The sequence below is a fragment of the Peromyscus eremicus genome, chromosome 2, assembly GCF_949786415.1.
Source record: "Peromyscus eremicus chromosome 2, PerEre_H2_v1, whole genome shotgun sequence".
NCBI lineage: Eukaryota > Metazoa > Chordata > Mammalia > Rodentia > Cricetidae > Peromyscus > Peromyscus eremicus.
Genome location: NC_081417.1, coordinates 39,229,765 through 39,243,401, shown reverse-complemented (window position 1 = coordinate 39,243,401; position 13,637 = coordinate 39,229,765). Strand labels below are relative to the sequence as shown.

Sequence of the window (13,637 nt, the reverse complement as noted above, 5' to 3'; positions counted from 1 at the left end):
CACATAAACTAAAAGAATCAGTACATGAATTTATTTTAGAGTTATATCATCAGAGTCCCTAAAACCCTGTATTATTTAATCTGTAAAACACTATATTATTTAATCCTGAGTTTAGTCTCATGTTATATTAAACCACAGCAAAGCTCATTCCATGAACCAGGATATTTACAGACTGATTAGCTAAATAACAAACCTACTTAAGAACTTTTGAAGGCTAGAGGTGTTTGCTTTTTTTTTTTTTTTTTATAAACTACTGTGTCTCCTAGAGATTATAAATCTGAAATTGATTTCTGTAAAAATATGATAAGCTTACATGGAGTATTCCTGTAAAGGTGTTTGTACTAAACACCCATACAAGTCATTTAATTTCCTGAATGTATAAAGAACTTCCAAGTGGATTTATGGGAAGCAAATTTCACTTATACTTGGCTTTTATGAAAGTGCCTATTATGGGATGGGTTTGAAGCTCGGAGACAGAATTCATGCCCAGAATGCGGCCCTGTTTGATCCCTTGTACCTCGACAGTAAACAAATGCCTCCTATGACAGGCTCACTAAATTCACCCTGTGGAATTTTGAGTTGAGTTTCAAGCTATTACTGAACTAGAGTCTTTTGATGTTAAATTGTTTTTTGGTATAGCAAGTGAGTAAGGATTCCCTGCTGAGTTGACCCTGGTCTTTAATATACTAGGTCTAAAATTTTGGAACTACTATACTTCTGTGGATCAGAAAAAGTCCTGATGTATTTACTTTAGAGATAATTCTACCAGGGGCTGAGAGAGAAATCAACCTGCCAGTGGGTGGACCTGAGTTTGGATTCCTGGTACACAGAGGAAAGCTGAGTGATGGCATGTAGCTCCAGCACCAGGGGTGGAGACAGATCCCTAGGGCTCATGGGCCAGCCAGTCTGACTGAAATGCCAAGCTCCAGGCTCAGGGAGAGACTGTCTTTAAAAAATAAGATAGAGAGTGATAGACCAAGGTACAGTCAGTCTCCAGCCTCCACACCACACTCGAGAATATCTACTGTTCCTAGTCATCATTTCCATCATCCTGGCTTAAAAGTTTTCTTTAATATTTGAAAAGAATTAGCCATAGTAACCATTATGTAAATCTAAAAATGATTCCTCCTACTCAAGTGTGTTTTCGTTGACTTCATCCATTTTTTAACTCTGAGTATTGTTTCTGGCTTATCTTTTTTCTTGTAACTGCTCTTGAAAGTTTTCATAATAAAAATAACTGCTTATATTGATTATATCTCAAGAATTAGGCTTTAGATTTCTTTAATGTATATTGTCGTCTGTGGTACAGTTATGTAATTTTATATGGAAGCATCCCTTGACTGATAGTGTTTGACACTAATGAGAATACTATTTTTTTTTCCTCCTCACTACATAGCCACATTCTACCTCACAGAACATTAACCTGGGACCAACTGGAAATCCTCAGTAGGTTTACTTCATTTTAACTTTTAAGAAGTGCTTATTTCTTGAGAATGTGCATTTTTGTGAAGTGATACCATTTTAACTTGAGGCCGGTGAAGTATGTCAATTGTTACAGTGAATGTCATGTGCTTCAGGGTTCTAGCAGAGCCCTGCTAAAAGGCTGGGCTTTTTGTTTTAAACTGTGTGTGTGTGTGTGTGTGTGTGTGTGTGTGTGTGTGTGTGTGTGTGTGTGTTTGCGCGCGTGTTTGCGCGCGCGCTCCTTCTGTTCGCATGTCATTTGTATGTGTTTATGTACATATTGTTAAACCTTGGTTCAACATATGAAAGAAAACTTACTTTGTCATTTCACCTTTCCCCTACCTTCAGATCCCCGCCTCCTCCTCCATCGTCTTTTTGTTTTTGCATCCTCTGTGTGTGAGAGAGGAGAGAGATTCTGTGTATTTAAATCTAAATTGTGCACATGAGAGAAAATGTGTGCCATTTGCCTTTCCAAGTCTGGCTTATTTTGTTAATGCATTCTTGTTAATCTTTACCTATTTACTATAATATTTAACCTAGACTAGTGTTAGGTTAAATGTGTACGATCAGACTGTAAACCTTCTTACGTTTCATTTGTTTACTTCTTGTATGTGGGGGTGTGTGACATGGCATGTGTGTGGAGGGCTAAGGACAGCCTGTAGGAGTCAGTTCCTTGTTTGTACCACGTGATCCCCTGGGATCAAATTCAGGTCATCAGGCGTGCTGGCAAGCACCTTTACCTGCTGAGCTCATCAAATCAGCCTGCTTTTTGATTGGGTTGGGTTTGTTGGTTGATTGGTTAATTAATTGACATTTCAAATATAAAAGAAATGAACCCTCTAGCACAGCTTAAGAATTCAGCCTGTCTGGGAGGAAACACTCCTCGCTACTTACGTTCAACATCCTACCTGCTACCATGTGCATTTACCTGTATACAGCCAGTGCTGTTTTTCCTGCTAGGCTAAAATAAATAAAAAAGCGATGTTCTTCTCTCTAGCTTTTGTTCCTGGCTTCCCTTCATTGCCATCCATGAGAACAGTCCAGAGAACGCTTTCATCTCCACGCATAATAAGGGACTTAGATGTGAAACGCTGGAGGCTTCTCTCCACCAGAAAGCTTTCTTGGCATCTTTACTAGGTGCTGGCAACTAGTACCTTGTTTTCCAGAATTACCCAGTACCAAGTACTACTTGAACTTAATGTAGTTATATTTCTTCACCAGTAACAGTGGTTATGTTTGTGATGAGTACAACTGTCTTAGAAACTACTTTATGAGATATATCCATATCTATATATTATAATGTGTATAAAGGCTTGTCCCCATTTTTTTTCTCTTAGAGGGAATAGTATTGAAGTACCTCTTAGATCTTAAATGGGGCTTATATAATTTAATGGGGAAGGAGATCCTATTGCTCTTAATAAAGGCAATATACCAGTATAAAAGCTTGGGAAATCCTGCTTATGGATTTTGTCCCCCACATTAATTTGTTAACTTAATGAGGTACAGGAAATGTTTAAACGTTTATATCTTCTTTCTAGAAGACTCACTGTTTGCCCTTGTTAATTTCTTTCAGTGCTAAACCAACTGACTTTGATTTTTTAAAAGTTATTGGAAAGGGCAGCTTTGGCAAGGTAAGTTTTTTGTTGTTTTGTTTTTTAATGTTCCCATTCCATGATTAAGCACTTAATGAGTTTCTGATTTACATGTGTGAGTCATTGGGCTTTTTTTGTTTGCAAGATATGGAGTTGATACTCCTTCTCTGCCAAGTCTTGACAGAATTTTTAAGGAGACAAGGTGTGTGCTGAAATTCTAAGATGAAGTGCGTTTGTTCAGTGTGTATTTACTGATAACTGAGTGTGTGCCAAATGTGTGTCAGGGTTCTGTTGAGAACCCTGGCTTAGTGATGCTGGCAGCCTTTGCAGGTAAGTAGTCTATTAAGAAATGCAGCCAGGTAAACGTGAATAGTGATGGGGCTGTGTTGAAATAAGTAGGGTGAGGAGATGGGGCAGCAGGCTTGTTTTCAAGAACAACCTTCTTGAAGATATCCTTTTTAAATGGAGACTAGAAAGACTGAAGTGAGCATTCCTGTGAGTCATAGAGAAAGGAAAAGCTGTGAAAGACCTGTGTAATCTCAGGGCGTAGGACCCATCAGAACTTGACAGTGTCCAGCCCTGCTGAGAAGGTCAAGGTTGACAGGAAAAGTGTCAGAGGTGAATTTATCTGAATCACTAAATATATTTTCTTTTTTACAGTTTTAAAATCTGTAGTAGACATGAATATGTATTTAATTATATTTTCTTATATTTGTAGCTTTTAGTATCTTTAAGTTTTGAGTTGCTTTGAGAGCAGAAACTGACCGCACTGCTAATCTTCTTTTGTGTTTGTTTATTCATCAGATACATAGTGATCACTTGGTATATGCTGGGCATTGTGCTCATGTAAGCAGCAGAGAGTTAGAAGTCGATCCTACTCCCAGTAATTACAGTTTATCAGAATATTATAGGTGGTCTGCCATTAAAGACACAAATGTTGCCGGGCGGTGGTGGGGCGGTGGTGGTGCACGCCTTTAATCCCAGCAGAACCAGGCGGGTCTCTATGAGTTCAAGGCCAGCCTTGGTCTACAGAGGTGATCCAGGACAGGCACCAAAACTACACAGAGAAACCCTGTCTCGAATCCCCGCCCCCCCCCCCCCCGAAATAAACACACGCACACACACAAATGTTAACAGATGTCAAGAAGTTAGTGCCAATCAATCCTGGATAAATCAATCTCCCTCCACTGAAAACAACAGCAAACCATTAGCTGGATATGCTGGTGCATGCTTATAATCCCAACTAATTGGGAGGCTAAGGTTGGGGGATTGTGAGTTCAAAGCCAGCCTGGACAACATAGCATGATGTTGGGGTTCTGTTGTTGTTTTTGAACTCTGCTTATGCCTAGCATCCATAGGAATTGGTTCTTGTATGTAATATGAAGTGTAAGATAACTATTCATCTTTTCCTTGTGGATATGTGGCTGATACTACAGTTTATTGAAACACTTCACCCAATAACACATACCTTCAGGACCACCTCCAGCATCTATCTTGCATTCCCGTACGAACAAATCTGGTTTTAGAGGTTATGATCTGCAGTTCTGTTGCTGGACTGTTATTTCCTCTTTCCTGCTCTGCTTGCTTCTCCTGGGCCCATGCTGTGCTGTCTTGACAGCTGCAGCCTGATAGGCAGCGCAGATCCATTCCTTCTTCAGGAAGATGTTCTTAGCCCTTTCCATGTCTGGATAAGTTTTAGAATCATGTCTGTTACTACAAAATTTCGATGGAATTTAATTGGGATTACGTTAAAACTGAGATGAGTTTGGATGGGGGAGAATTAATGTCTTTATGATACTAAGTGTCATAATCTATTCACATGGTATAACCTTTTCAATAAATGAACATTTAAAATCTTTCTCAACATTTTATAATGTCTTATGTATAATTTTATACCTGGTTTGTTTACGTTTGTTCTTTGGTGTTTCTTTTTGAGCTGTTGAAACACCAAATGACTGTTGTTAGTCATTGATGCTGAGTGTATTTACAAACTGACACACTGAACAAGAACACGAACGCACTAAGAAAGGCATGTACAAGCATGCTCAAAGCATCATTGTTCATAAGTAATTTATCAGGAGAGCATATGCATTGTAATACAATGTTCTGTGTGATAGCATAGAGCACGAAATTGATTCCATGTGCTATAAGTATTATATAGTTTAGAGTAAAAGAAATGAAAAAGGTACTTTACCTGTATAATTTTAATTACGTAACTTTTAAAAGCAGAACTTACTAGTTATTGCACATTAGGACAGTGGGGTAGTCGCCTTAGAGGAGGACTCGGGTCAAGTCACGACAATGATGGGGCAAGAGGGGCTTCGGGGTTTTATTTGACCTACATAGTGTCTATAGGTCTGCTCACTTTATAAAACCTTACCAAGATTTGTGTATTGATATATGCAAGCGGTGGTGGCGCACGCCTTTAATCCCAGCACTCGGGAGGCAGAGCCAGGTGGATCTCTGTGAGTTCAAGGCCAGCCAGGGCTACAGAGTGAGTTCCAGGAAAAGTGCAAAGCTACACAGAGAAACCCTGTCTCGAAAAACAACAACAACAACAACAACAAAAATATATATATATATATATATATATAATATTGCATATATTATATATATGCAAGCTCTGTTTAATAATAATTTAAAATTTTGTAAAGCAGTACAAACCCACAAGTTTCAATAAAATAAAAGCCTAACACACAAAAAGAAAGCAAGGCGAGCATGAATGCAGGGCCATCACCTGTTTGAAAAATAGTAAAGTGTAGCCGGGCAGTGGTGGCGCACGCCTTTAATCCCAGCACTCGGGAGGCAGAGACAGGCGGATCTCTGTGAGTTCGAGGCCAGCCTGGGCTACCAAGTGAGTTCCAGGAAAGGCGCAAAGCTACACAGAGAAACCCTGTCTCGAAAAACCAAAAAAAATAGAAAAATAGTAAAGTGTGCAAGTAAACTAAACTTGTGTGTGGTAGTCCAATGTACATGTCACCTCTCTCCAATGTTTAGTTTTGGTTCAATTTCCATTTGCTGATTGGCTTCTTAAATTTTCATCTGTTGTCAAATTCTCCGGTATACTAAAGAGAGAAAATACTGTTGAGGGAAATCAGAGCCTTCTGAGTGCTGTAGCCTTCGATGTATGCTCTAAGAATGCATTGAGATGAGTCAGTCCATGTATCAGAGAAAGGAGGGTCAGAGGGGTGGGGGTTACCAAGAAAAGGGGGAAAAGCTAAGGAAGGAAGAACGTTGCTCAGCCCAGTGCTGTAGAGAATGTAAGGATGAGGGGAGACAAAAAGGCAGTTTGTAGAGGACATTTCATCCTAAGGTGTCTGGACTCCGTCTTTACGAGTTCCAAACATTTTGTTTTATTTATTTATTTATTTTTGGTTTTTCAAGACAGGGTTTCTCTGTGTAGCTTTGCGCCTTTCCTGGAATTCACTCTGTAGCCCAGGTTGGCCTCGAACTCACAGAGATCCGCCTGCCTCTGCCTCCCGAGTGCTGGGATTAAAGGCGTGTGCCACCACCGCCCGGCCAGAGTTCCAAACATTTTAATCAGTCGACTTATTTCGTGTACTGTGGTACATGGGTCACAACAGACCACTGTTGGTGTATTAACACGTGTGCATTGTTTACTCTGATTTCGTAGCTTTTACTTTCTCTTTTCCCATCTAGCTACCACTTGACTCTTAGGTTTCATGTCTGCTTGGATTCTTCTTGGCTGTCACAGTTCCTAGACTTCCCTTTGCATTTGATGACCCTGACCGTTTGGGGTCTAGTGATCGATCATGTGTGGTGTAGGAAGCCCCTCTGTTGGGCTGCTCTGGTGTTTTTCTCAGGTTTAGACTGAGATTGTATGTCTGGACCAGAAGACAATGGAGGTTGTAGAAGTAAGCCACATCAGTGTCACTGGTTGATGTGTTAACTTGTCTCAGAATGCCTTGGGACAGCATGTCTTTTAGTAATTATAGAGCTTAATTGATGGTGGTCTCAAGTACCTCACAGTTATAGTCATATATCATTTAATGGAAATGTGTTTGAATAAATGCATTCATAAGCAGTTTCATCACTTTGGGGACATCACAAAGTGTACTCACACAAACTTGGATATTACAACCTACTGCATATCTAGGCCGTGCAATGTATACAATTGTATACATGTCAGTCATTGACCAAAACACTGTTGTGTGTAGCATGACCTTGAATATGTCTCCCTTTTCTGATACAATATCTGTTTTCTAATGTATACATAGAAGCCAGACCATTATAAAAACACAACAGTCCATGTTGCCTCTTCCTCTGAACGCCTGTGAATTCAGAGCCAGTAAGAGAAGCCTGCATAAAGTAACAGGCATTTTGTTCACTGAAAAAAAAAAAAAATCATTTTCTCCCCCACCCTTATATAGCCAGGAAGTTTATGGCTTCAGTATTTCCTTTTTATTTACTTACTTGTGTGTATCAGTGTGTGTGCATAGAAGTTAGAAAGCAACTTGTGGAGTGGGTTCTTTCCTACCTCGTGGATCCCAGGAATCGAACTTGTCATCAGGCCAGGGAGCAGTCACCTTTACCCACTGCCATCTCGACAGCCCTACTTCAGTGTTTTCTAAGCAGACTCTTCAAGGCTCCGGGCTGTCACGTACAGAGAGTCCTTGAGGAATGTGTAGTTGGGTGACTAATTTAGTCAAAATCTCATTACCAATTCATTAAGTAACAAGTAAATTATCTCTAGCTATTCAAATAATCAGTACCCCTTTTGTCTTAAAATTATCTAAGAAAAAGTAGAATTACAGAAGTAAACTCAGCAGTGTTCGGTCTTCAAAACAAAATACAGGTCCCTGTGGACTTGACTTTTAGAGACTTTAAGAAGCAGTATGTATTGCCAAGGGACTACCCATAAAGACTGTAACTCTCCAGGTGCTTGTAATCTTCCTAACAGGTTCTTCTTGCAAAGCGGAAACTGGATGGAAAATTCTATGCTGTCAAAGTGCTACAGAAAAAAATAGTTCTCAACAGAAAAGAGGTAAAATAAATTAGCTCTTGTTCTTCCTGAGCCTGTTTTCTTTGTTAGCCATTGTTTTCTGATAAATAATACAAATCGATGTTTTGCCTTTTTTTCCAGCAAAAGCATATTATGGCTGAACGCAATGTGCTCTTGAAAAATGTGAAACATCCGTTTTTGGTTGGATTGCACTATTCTTTCCAAACAACTGAAAAGCTTTATTTTGTTCTGGATTTTGTTAATGGAGGGGAGGTAAGTTTTATAATTAGCTGTGTACAGACAATGGCTAGAGAAAAAAAAAAAAAAAAAAAGAGCACGAAATCCACCAGGTGCTTGTGTAGATTTTGAGCTGACAGTACTTTATCAACAGCTATTTGTAGGGTGAAAACAGTGTTCAGCAGACCACATGCCGTGCAGGACGTAGAGAAGTTACAGGCGCCGTGTGTGGTTTTGTCATCAAAGCTGTATCACAAGAATGGAAACTGAAATGTTAGCATAAAGCCTGGTGTGTAATTTAGATAATGATTGTTTCAACCGTTGCCTGTGAATGGTAGGTAGCCCAACACCTTATTTTCTAAAGTGAGCAAACTGTTAATCAGTGAGGTGACCCCTCCCATAGTGAAGCCAGTGTGGGCACGCCTCATGTGTGCCATCTACCTGCTGCTGCTTACTGTATTTCAGGATGTTAAAGAGTCCGCAATACCTGTCTCAGAGAAAGGATGTTGTTGTTGTTTTTCCAAACAGTGTTTCTACAGAGAAACCCTGGCTGTCCTGGAACTCACTTGTAGACCATATTGGCCTAGAACTCAGGAGATCCGCCTGCCTCTGCCTCGAGAGTGCTGGGATTAAAGGTGTGCGCCACCACCACTGCCCAGCGAAAAAGGATTTTTTTTAAAGAAAAAGATTGTTTTAATTACAGAGTCTCTTCTTTTGTAAAGTCTGTCTTTACAAAGGAACCATCTATCCCTCCATCTCAGCAAAGAGAAAAAGACTTTCATTGTTCTGGTACTTCAGTTAACTGTAGAATAGAGGTAACATAAAAGAGAATGAAATATAAAACGAGGCACAGTCGATAAAGAAAGTTGAATTCAGAGATGATAACTTGGCTGGTGTTACTGTGTTCCACTTCAGATTGAAGGTAAACATCTTAGTCACAAACGTCTGTCTTTCCTGGCTCCCCGTCTTTGAAATGTTCGTGGGAGACATCTAAGTGGATGAGGGACCGCGTTCCTCCTTGGTCTGCTTTCTTCATGGTGCTTTAGGACTTAGCTGTTGGATCCTTTTCCCACAGCGCTTGTGCAGACCTCAGCATCGAAAGTGGAAGGAGGCAGGCTTGTCATCTCCAAGATGAGCTTTGCCAGGATAATTGGAGGTGGGGGATGAAGTGCTGTCGAAGCTGCTGGTGGGTGTAGGGGTTGTTAAATGTGGCTGGCAGTGGGTAGGCTGGAAGTAAAGACAGGGTAGAGGTGGAATGTGGTCTCATCCTGTGTTCTCCGTTGTTGATTTTTCTCTTTTAGGGGCATTGTCCTGTTTTCATTGTTTTGAGACAAGGCCTTGCTGTGTGTGTAGTTCTTTCTGACTTGGCACTCCCTGGGTAGCCCCGGCTGGCCCTCAACTCGTGTCAGTCTCTGCCGCAGCCTCCTGAGTGCTGGGTTTAGAGGCATGTGCCACCATACCTGCCTCTTCGTTTGCTTGTTTAGAGTCTCACTACGTAGCCTAGGCTGTAGGCCTCAAGCTCAACCCTTCCTCGTCAGCCCCCCGACGCTGGGCGGTTGGCACGCAGCACTGTGCCCAACTCCCCTGTTGTTCTTGCCGACCTTGTCTCCTTGATAGTCATGCTTAAAATCTTGACATGGGATATATGGAGTTTTTGTGTACTGCTTAATTTCTTCATTAGAGCTAAGTTATGCAGTGCTGGGCAGATCAGCCTCTCTGAGGTCGCTTCCTCATTGATTTCCTACCTCAAGGCTATTGGATAAATTAAATAATACAAGTATATAATGACCTCAGCATAGTGCTTTAGATGAACTAAGCCGCCCACAGAGGCCTCGTATGCTAATTACATGGCAACATCAAAATTGTAGGTTTTCCTTCGTCATCTTTTCTAAAGTGGTTATCTGGAATGGTGTGGGTGCTGCCACATTGAGGACCGAGAGGAGTAATGGGAGGTGAGACATCGGTAAGGGCGATCAAAGGTGCATGTGTGAAGACAGACGTCGAGTGGGAGATAAGCGGCTGAGGATGAGCGGTAGGGGCAGGACAGCCCTGAGCTTTCCTGTACCTTCACATCGTATGTTCGGAATATCAGAAACTATTCCTGTGTAAGGCCACATGGGACCGACGCTGACGGCCTCTCTCCGCTTTTGCAGCTGTTTTTTCACTTACAAAGAGAACGGTCTTTTCCTGAACACAGAGCGAGGTTCTATGCTGCTGAGATCGCCAGCGCCTTGGGTTACCTGCACTCCATCAAAATAGTGTACAGGTGAATTGTGTGTTTACATTACACGGGAAGTACCTTCAAATGCTGTATTTCAGGCAACACTCAGGCTTTTCTTTTCTTTTACTTTGATATAGAGACTTGAAACCAGAAAATATTCTTTTGGATTCAATGGTAAGTGTTATCTTCTTAAAAACCTTGTAGTTTTTCTTTTCTGTTGTTACTGTTATGCATGATAGGAGAAACATCTTAGGGGTTCCTTACTGTATAACTGCATTTCTGTAGTATTCTTGAGGTGACATTAGGCTTCGGGGAGTCCTGTTTGTGTTTATAAGGGGACAAGGTTGAAAGAAGAGAGCCCACAAAGATAAAGGACTCGCATGGAGGGCCCCTTGTGATGAAGTAGTTCCCTATCTTGACTGGTGAGAGCTACAGCAGTACACATACATTGCACAGCACTGCACACGCACACGCACACACGTACACACAGGATTATGCATATTCAAAATAGCGACACCAGATAAGGTCAGTATTATAATTAGGAGTTTTGTACTGATGACAATCTCTTCCTTGACCTATGAAATAAAATGTCAGCTTTGGTGTACGCTGGGTGAGGTTACACTCTCTACCACTTTTTGCAATTTTTTTTAGTTATTTTAAAATAAAAAGGGTTTCAAAATGATCAGTTCGGACCCAGGGATATAACTCAGTGGATAGAGAGATGGCCTAGCATGCAGGAAGCCGTGGATTCACCTTACTGAAAAAAAATGGGCACAGTTGCACATGCTGGTAGTCCCAGCACTTGGGAGGTGGAGGCGGGAGGATCAGGAGTTCCTGATCTCCTCCACTGCATGATAAGCTAAAGGCCCGCTGGGCTCTGTGAGACTCTGTCTCACAAAACTAAAAATAACAGGCTGGCAAAATTACACAGTGGGGGAAGGACACTTGTCACAGAGTCCACAGACGCCCGAGTTCAGTCTCCAGGACCCATGGTGGAGAGAGAGAACCAGCCCTCCTGCACATGCACGCGGTTCTCTCTCTCTCTCTCTCTCTCTCTCTCTCTCTCACACACACACACACACACTTCTCTGTCTTTTTCTATCTGTTGCACACAAACTCACACACACAATAAATAAATGTTTAAAAAAAGGTTAAGGGGCTAGGAGGGATGGAGCAGTGGTTAGGGGCACTTGCTCGTCTTACAGAGGACCCAGGTCTGCTTCCCAGGATCCACATCAGGTTGCTCACAACCACCTGTATCTCTAGTTACTGAGGGCCTGATGCCATCTAGTATTCTCACCTGCCCTCATGTAGTCTACATACACTCACCGGGGCATGCATACACACACATAAAATAAAAAGTTGTGACAGTTTAAAGCTTGCTAATTCGTGTCTATGCATTGCTTTATCTCACGGCCCTGTGTTTGTCAGGGGCATGTTGTCTTAACAGATTTTGGGCTTTGCAAAGAAGGAATTGCTATTTCCGACACCACCACAACCTTTTGTGGGACACCAGAGGTAAGCACTATGTCTGACCATTGATATAACTTAGAAAATGTAATACGAGTCACACACTACACATACAGAAGAGGTGAAATAAAACTTATTAGGACTTCCAGCTTTCTGGGGATTTAGAGTGTATAGTGGAATTTCTCATTATGGTTGTGAAATGCCACAAGACCCTTTTGAATAATCTATCAAAGATAACAGGCTTATATTTTTTAGTATTAAAAGGATGCCTTGAATGTCTTTAAACATTTAAGTTTATTTCTAATCTTTCTAAAAAGAATTCAAATAAGTGAAAATGTCCTAAAGTCCAGGGTGGAGATAGTTGCACTGCTCTGTGAATGTGCTGACAACATTGAGCTGTGCACTTTGAAGAGTATTGAACATGTAAATGAGTATTGAATATGTAAATGAATATTGAATATGTAAATGAGTATTGAACATATAAAAGAGCATTGAACATATAAAAGAGTATTGAACATGTAAATACTATTAAAGCTGTGTTTTCAAATGAGCTGTATCAGGCCTGGATATAGCTCAGCAATTAAGACCACTGGCTGCTCTTGTGAACTCAAGCTTGGAGTTCAGTTCCCAGGATACACGGTGTGGTTCACAACCATCCCTAACTTCAGTCCCAGAGAATCACACACCCTCTTCTGGCCTCCGAGGGCACTGCATGCATGTGGTACACATACATAGGTGCAGGTAAATACACACACATAAAAATTAAATAAATCTAAAGATAGTTTTTAAATGAGCTAGCAGATATGGAAAAACATTTTGTAACTGTAAGAAAGAAACTCATAGAGTATTTACCAGAACATATCCCATTCTCTAATCATGTTTCAAGGAGATAATGTGTATTTTATTTTTAATAGTAATCCTTATAGTTTGTTTTAAATCTTTCTGTATACATGTATGTATACATGTATGGAAATGTCATATAACCCTCATTGATATGTACAATTAATGTGTATGAATTTATGATGAGGTTTTTTTTTTTTACAAATTAAAATAATTTAAGCTTTCTAAATTTGCTTGGGAATCGTCTACTGTAATTCTTAGTAATAATTCTCACAATTGCCAAATTAAGAACTCTTTTTTAACCTGAGCATGGTGACAGGAAGCACCTCTGAGCTCAAGAATTCAAGGCCACCTTTAGTAGTGCAGTGAGACTTTAGGAACAGATGAACTTGGTCTTTAAGTGGAAACATTTTAAATAATGATCAGCTGGATTTTTTTTTTTTTTTTGAGACAGGGTTGACCTCCCCAGGCTGACCTCCAGGTCCCATCCTCATACCTTCCTTCTCAAATTCTAGAATAACAGGCATGTACTGCCTTTCCCATCTAAATTCTGAAATAATAAAGCTGATGGAAGACTTTCTCCCAAGACATACTCAGCATTATGATCTTGCGTTTCCGTTCTTTTCTTTATGGCCTTAATCTCTGGATAAGTGGTGTGTACTTGTATTCTGAAGTGTACCAGTTGATGTCAAGAAAAAAAAAAAAAACACCAAAACAAAAAACAAAAAAAAAAAACACTGTGGCAGAATGAGAGTATACAACTCATTGAAAATCTAGATAATCTGTCTTTAGTATTCGTAGTAGTACCTAAAATTGGTTCACTTTATCTGTTCCTAAATTGTCTTCTGTTCAC

General features: G+C 40.5%; 1 protein-coding gene across 1 annotated transcript in view; it reads left to right on the top strand.

Moving 5' to 3' along the window:
* The window catches only part of Sgk3 (serum/glucocorticoid regulated kinase family member 3), a 43,842-nt gene that overhangs the window by 14,116 nt on the left and 16,089 nt on the right, over nt 1-13,637 (top strand). Inside the window, exons 6-12 of the mRNA XM_059254032.1 lie at nt 1,397-1,446; nt 3,035-3,092; nt 7,975-8,058; nt 8,158-8,289; nt 10,407-10,519; nt 10,612-10,648; nt 11,906-11,992. Of these exons, the coding sequence (XP_059110015.1) occupies nt 1,397-1,446; nt 3,035-3,092; nt 7,975-8,058; nt 8,158-8,289; nt 10,407-10,519; nt 10,612-10,648; nt 11,906-11,992 (561 nt within the window). The remainder of the gene's footprint in view (nt 1-1,396; nt 1,447-3,034; nt 3,093-7,974; nt 8,059-8,157; nt 8,290-10,406; nt 10,520-10,611; nt 10,649-11,905; nt 11,993-13,637) is intronic.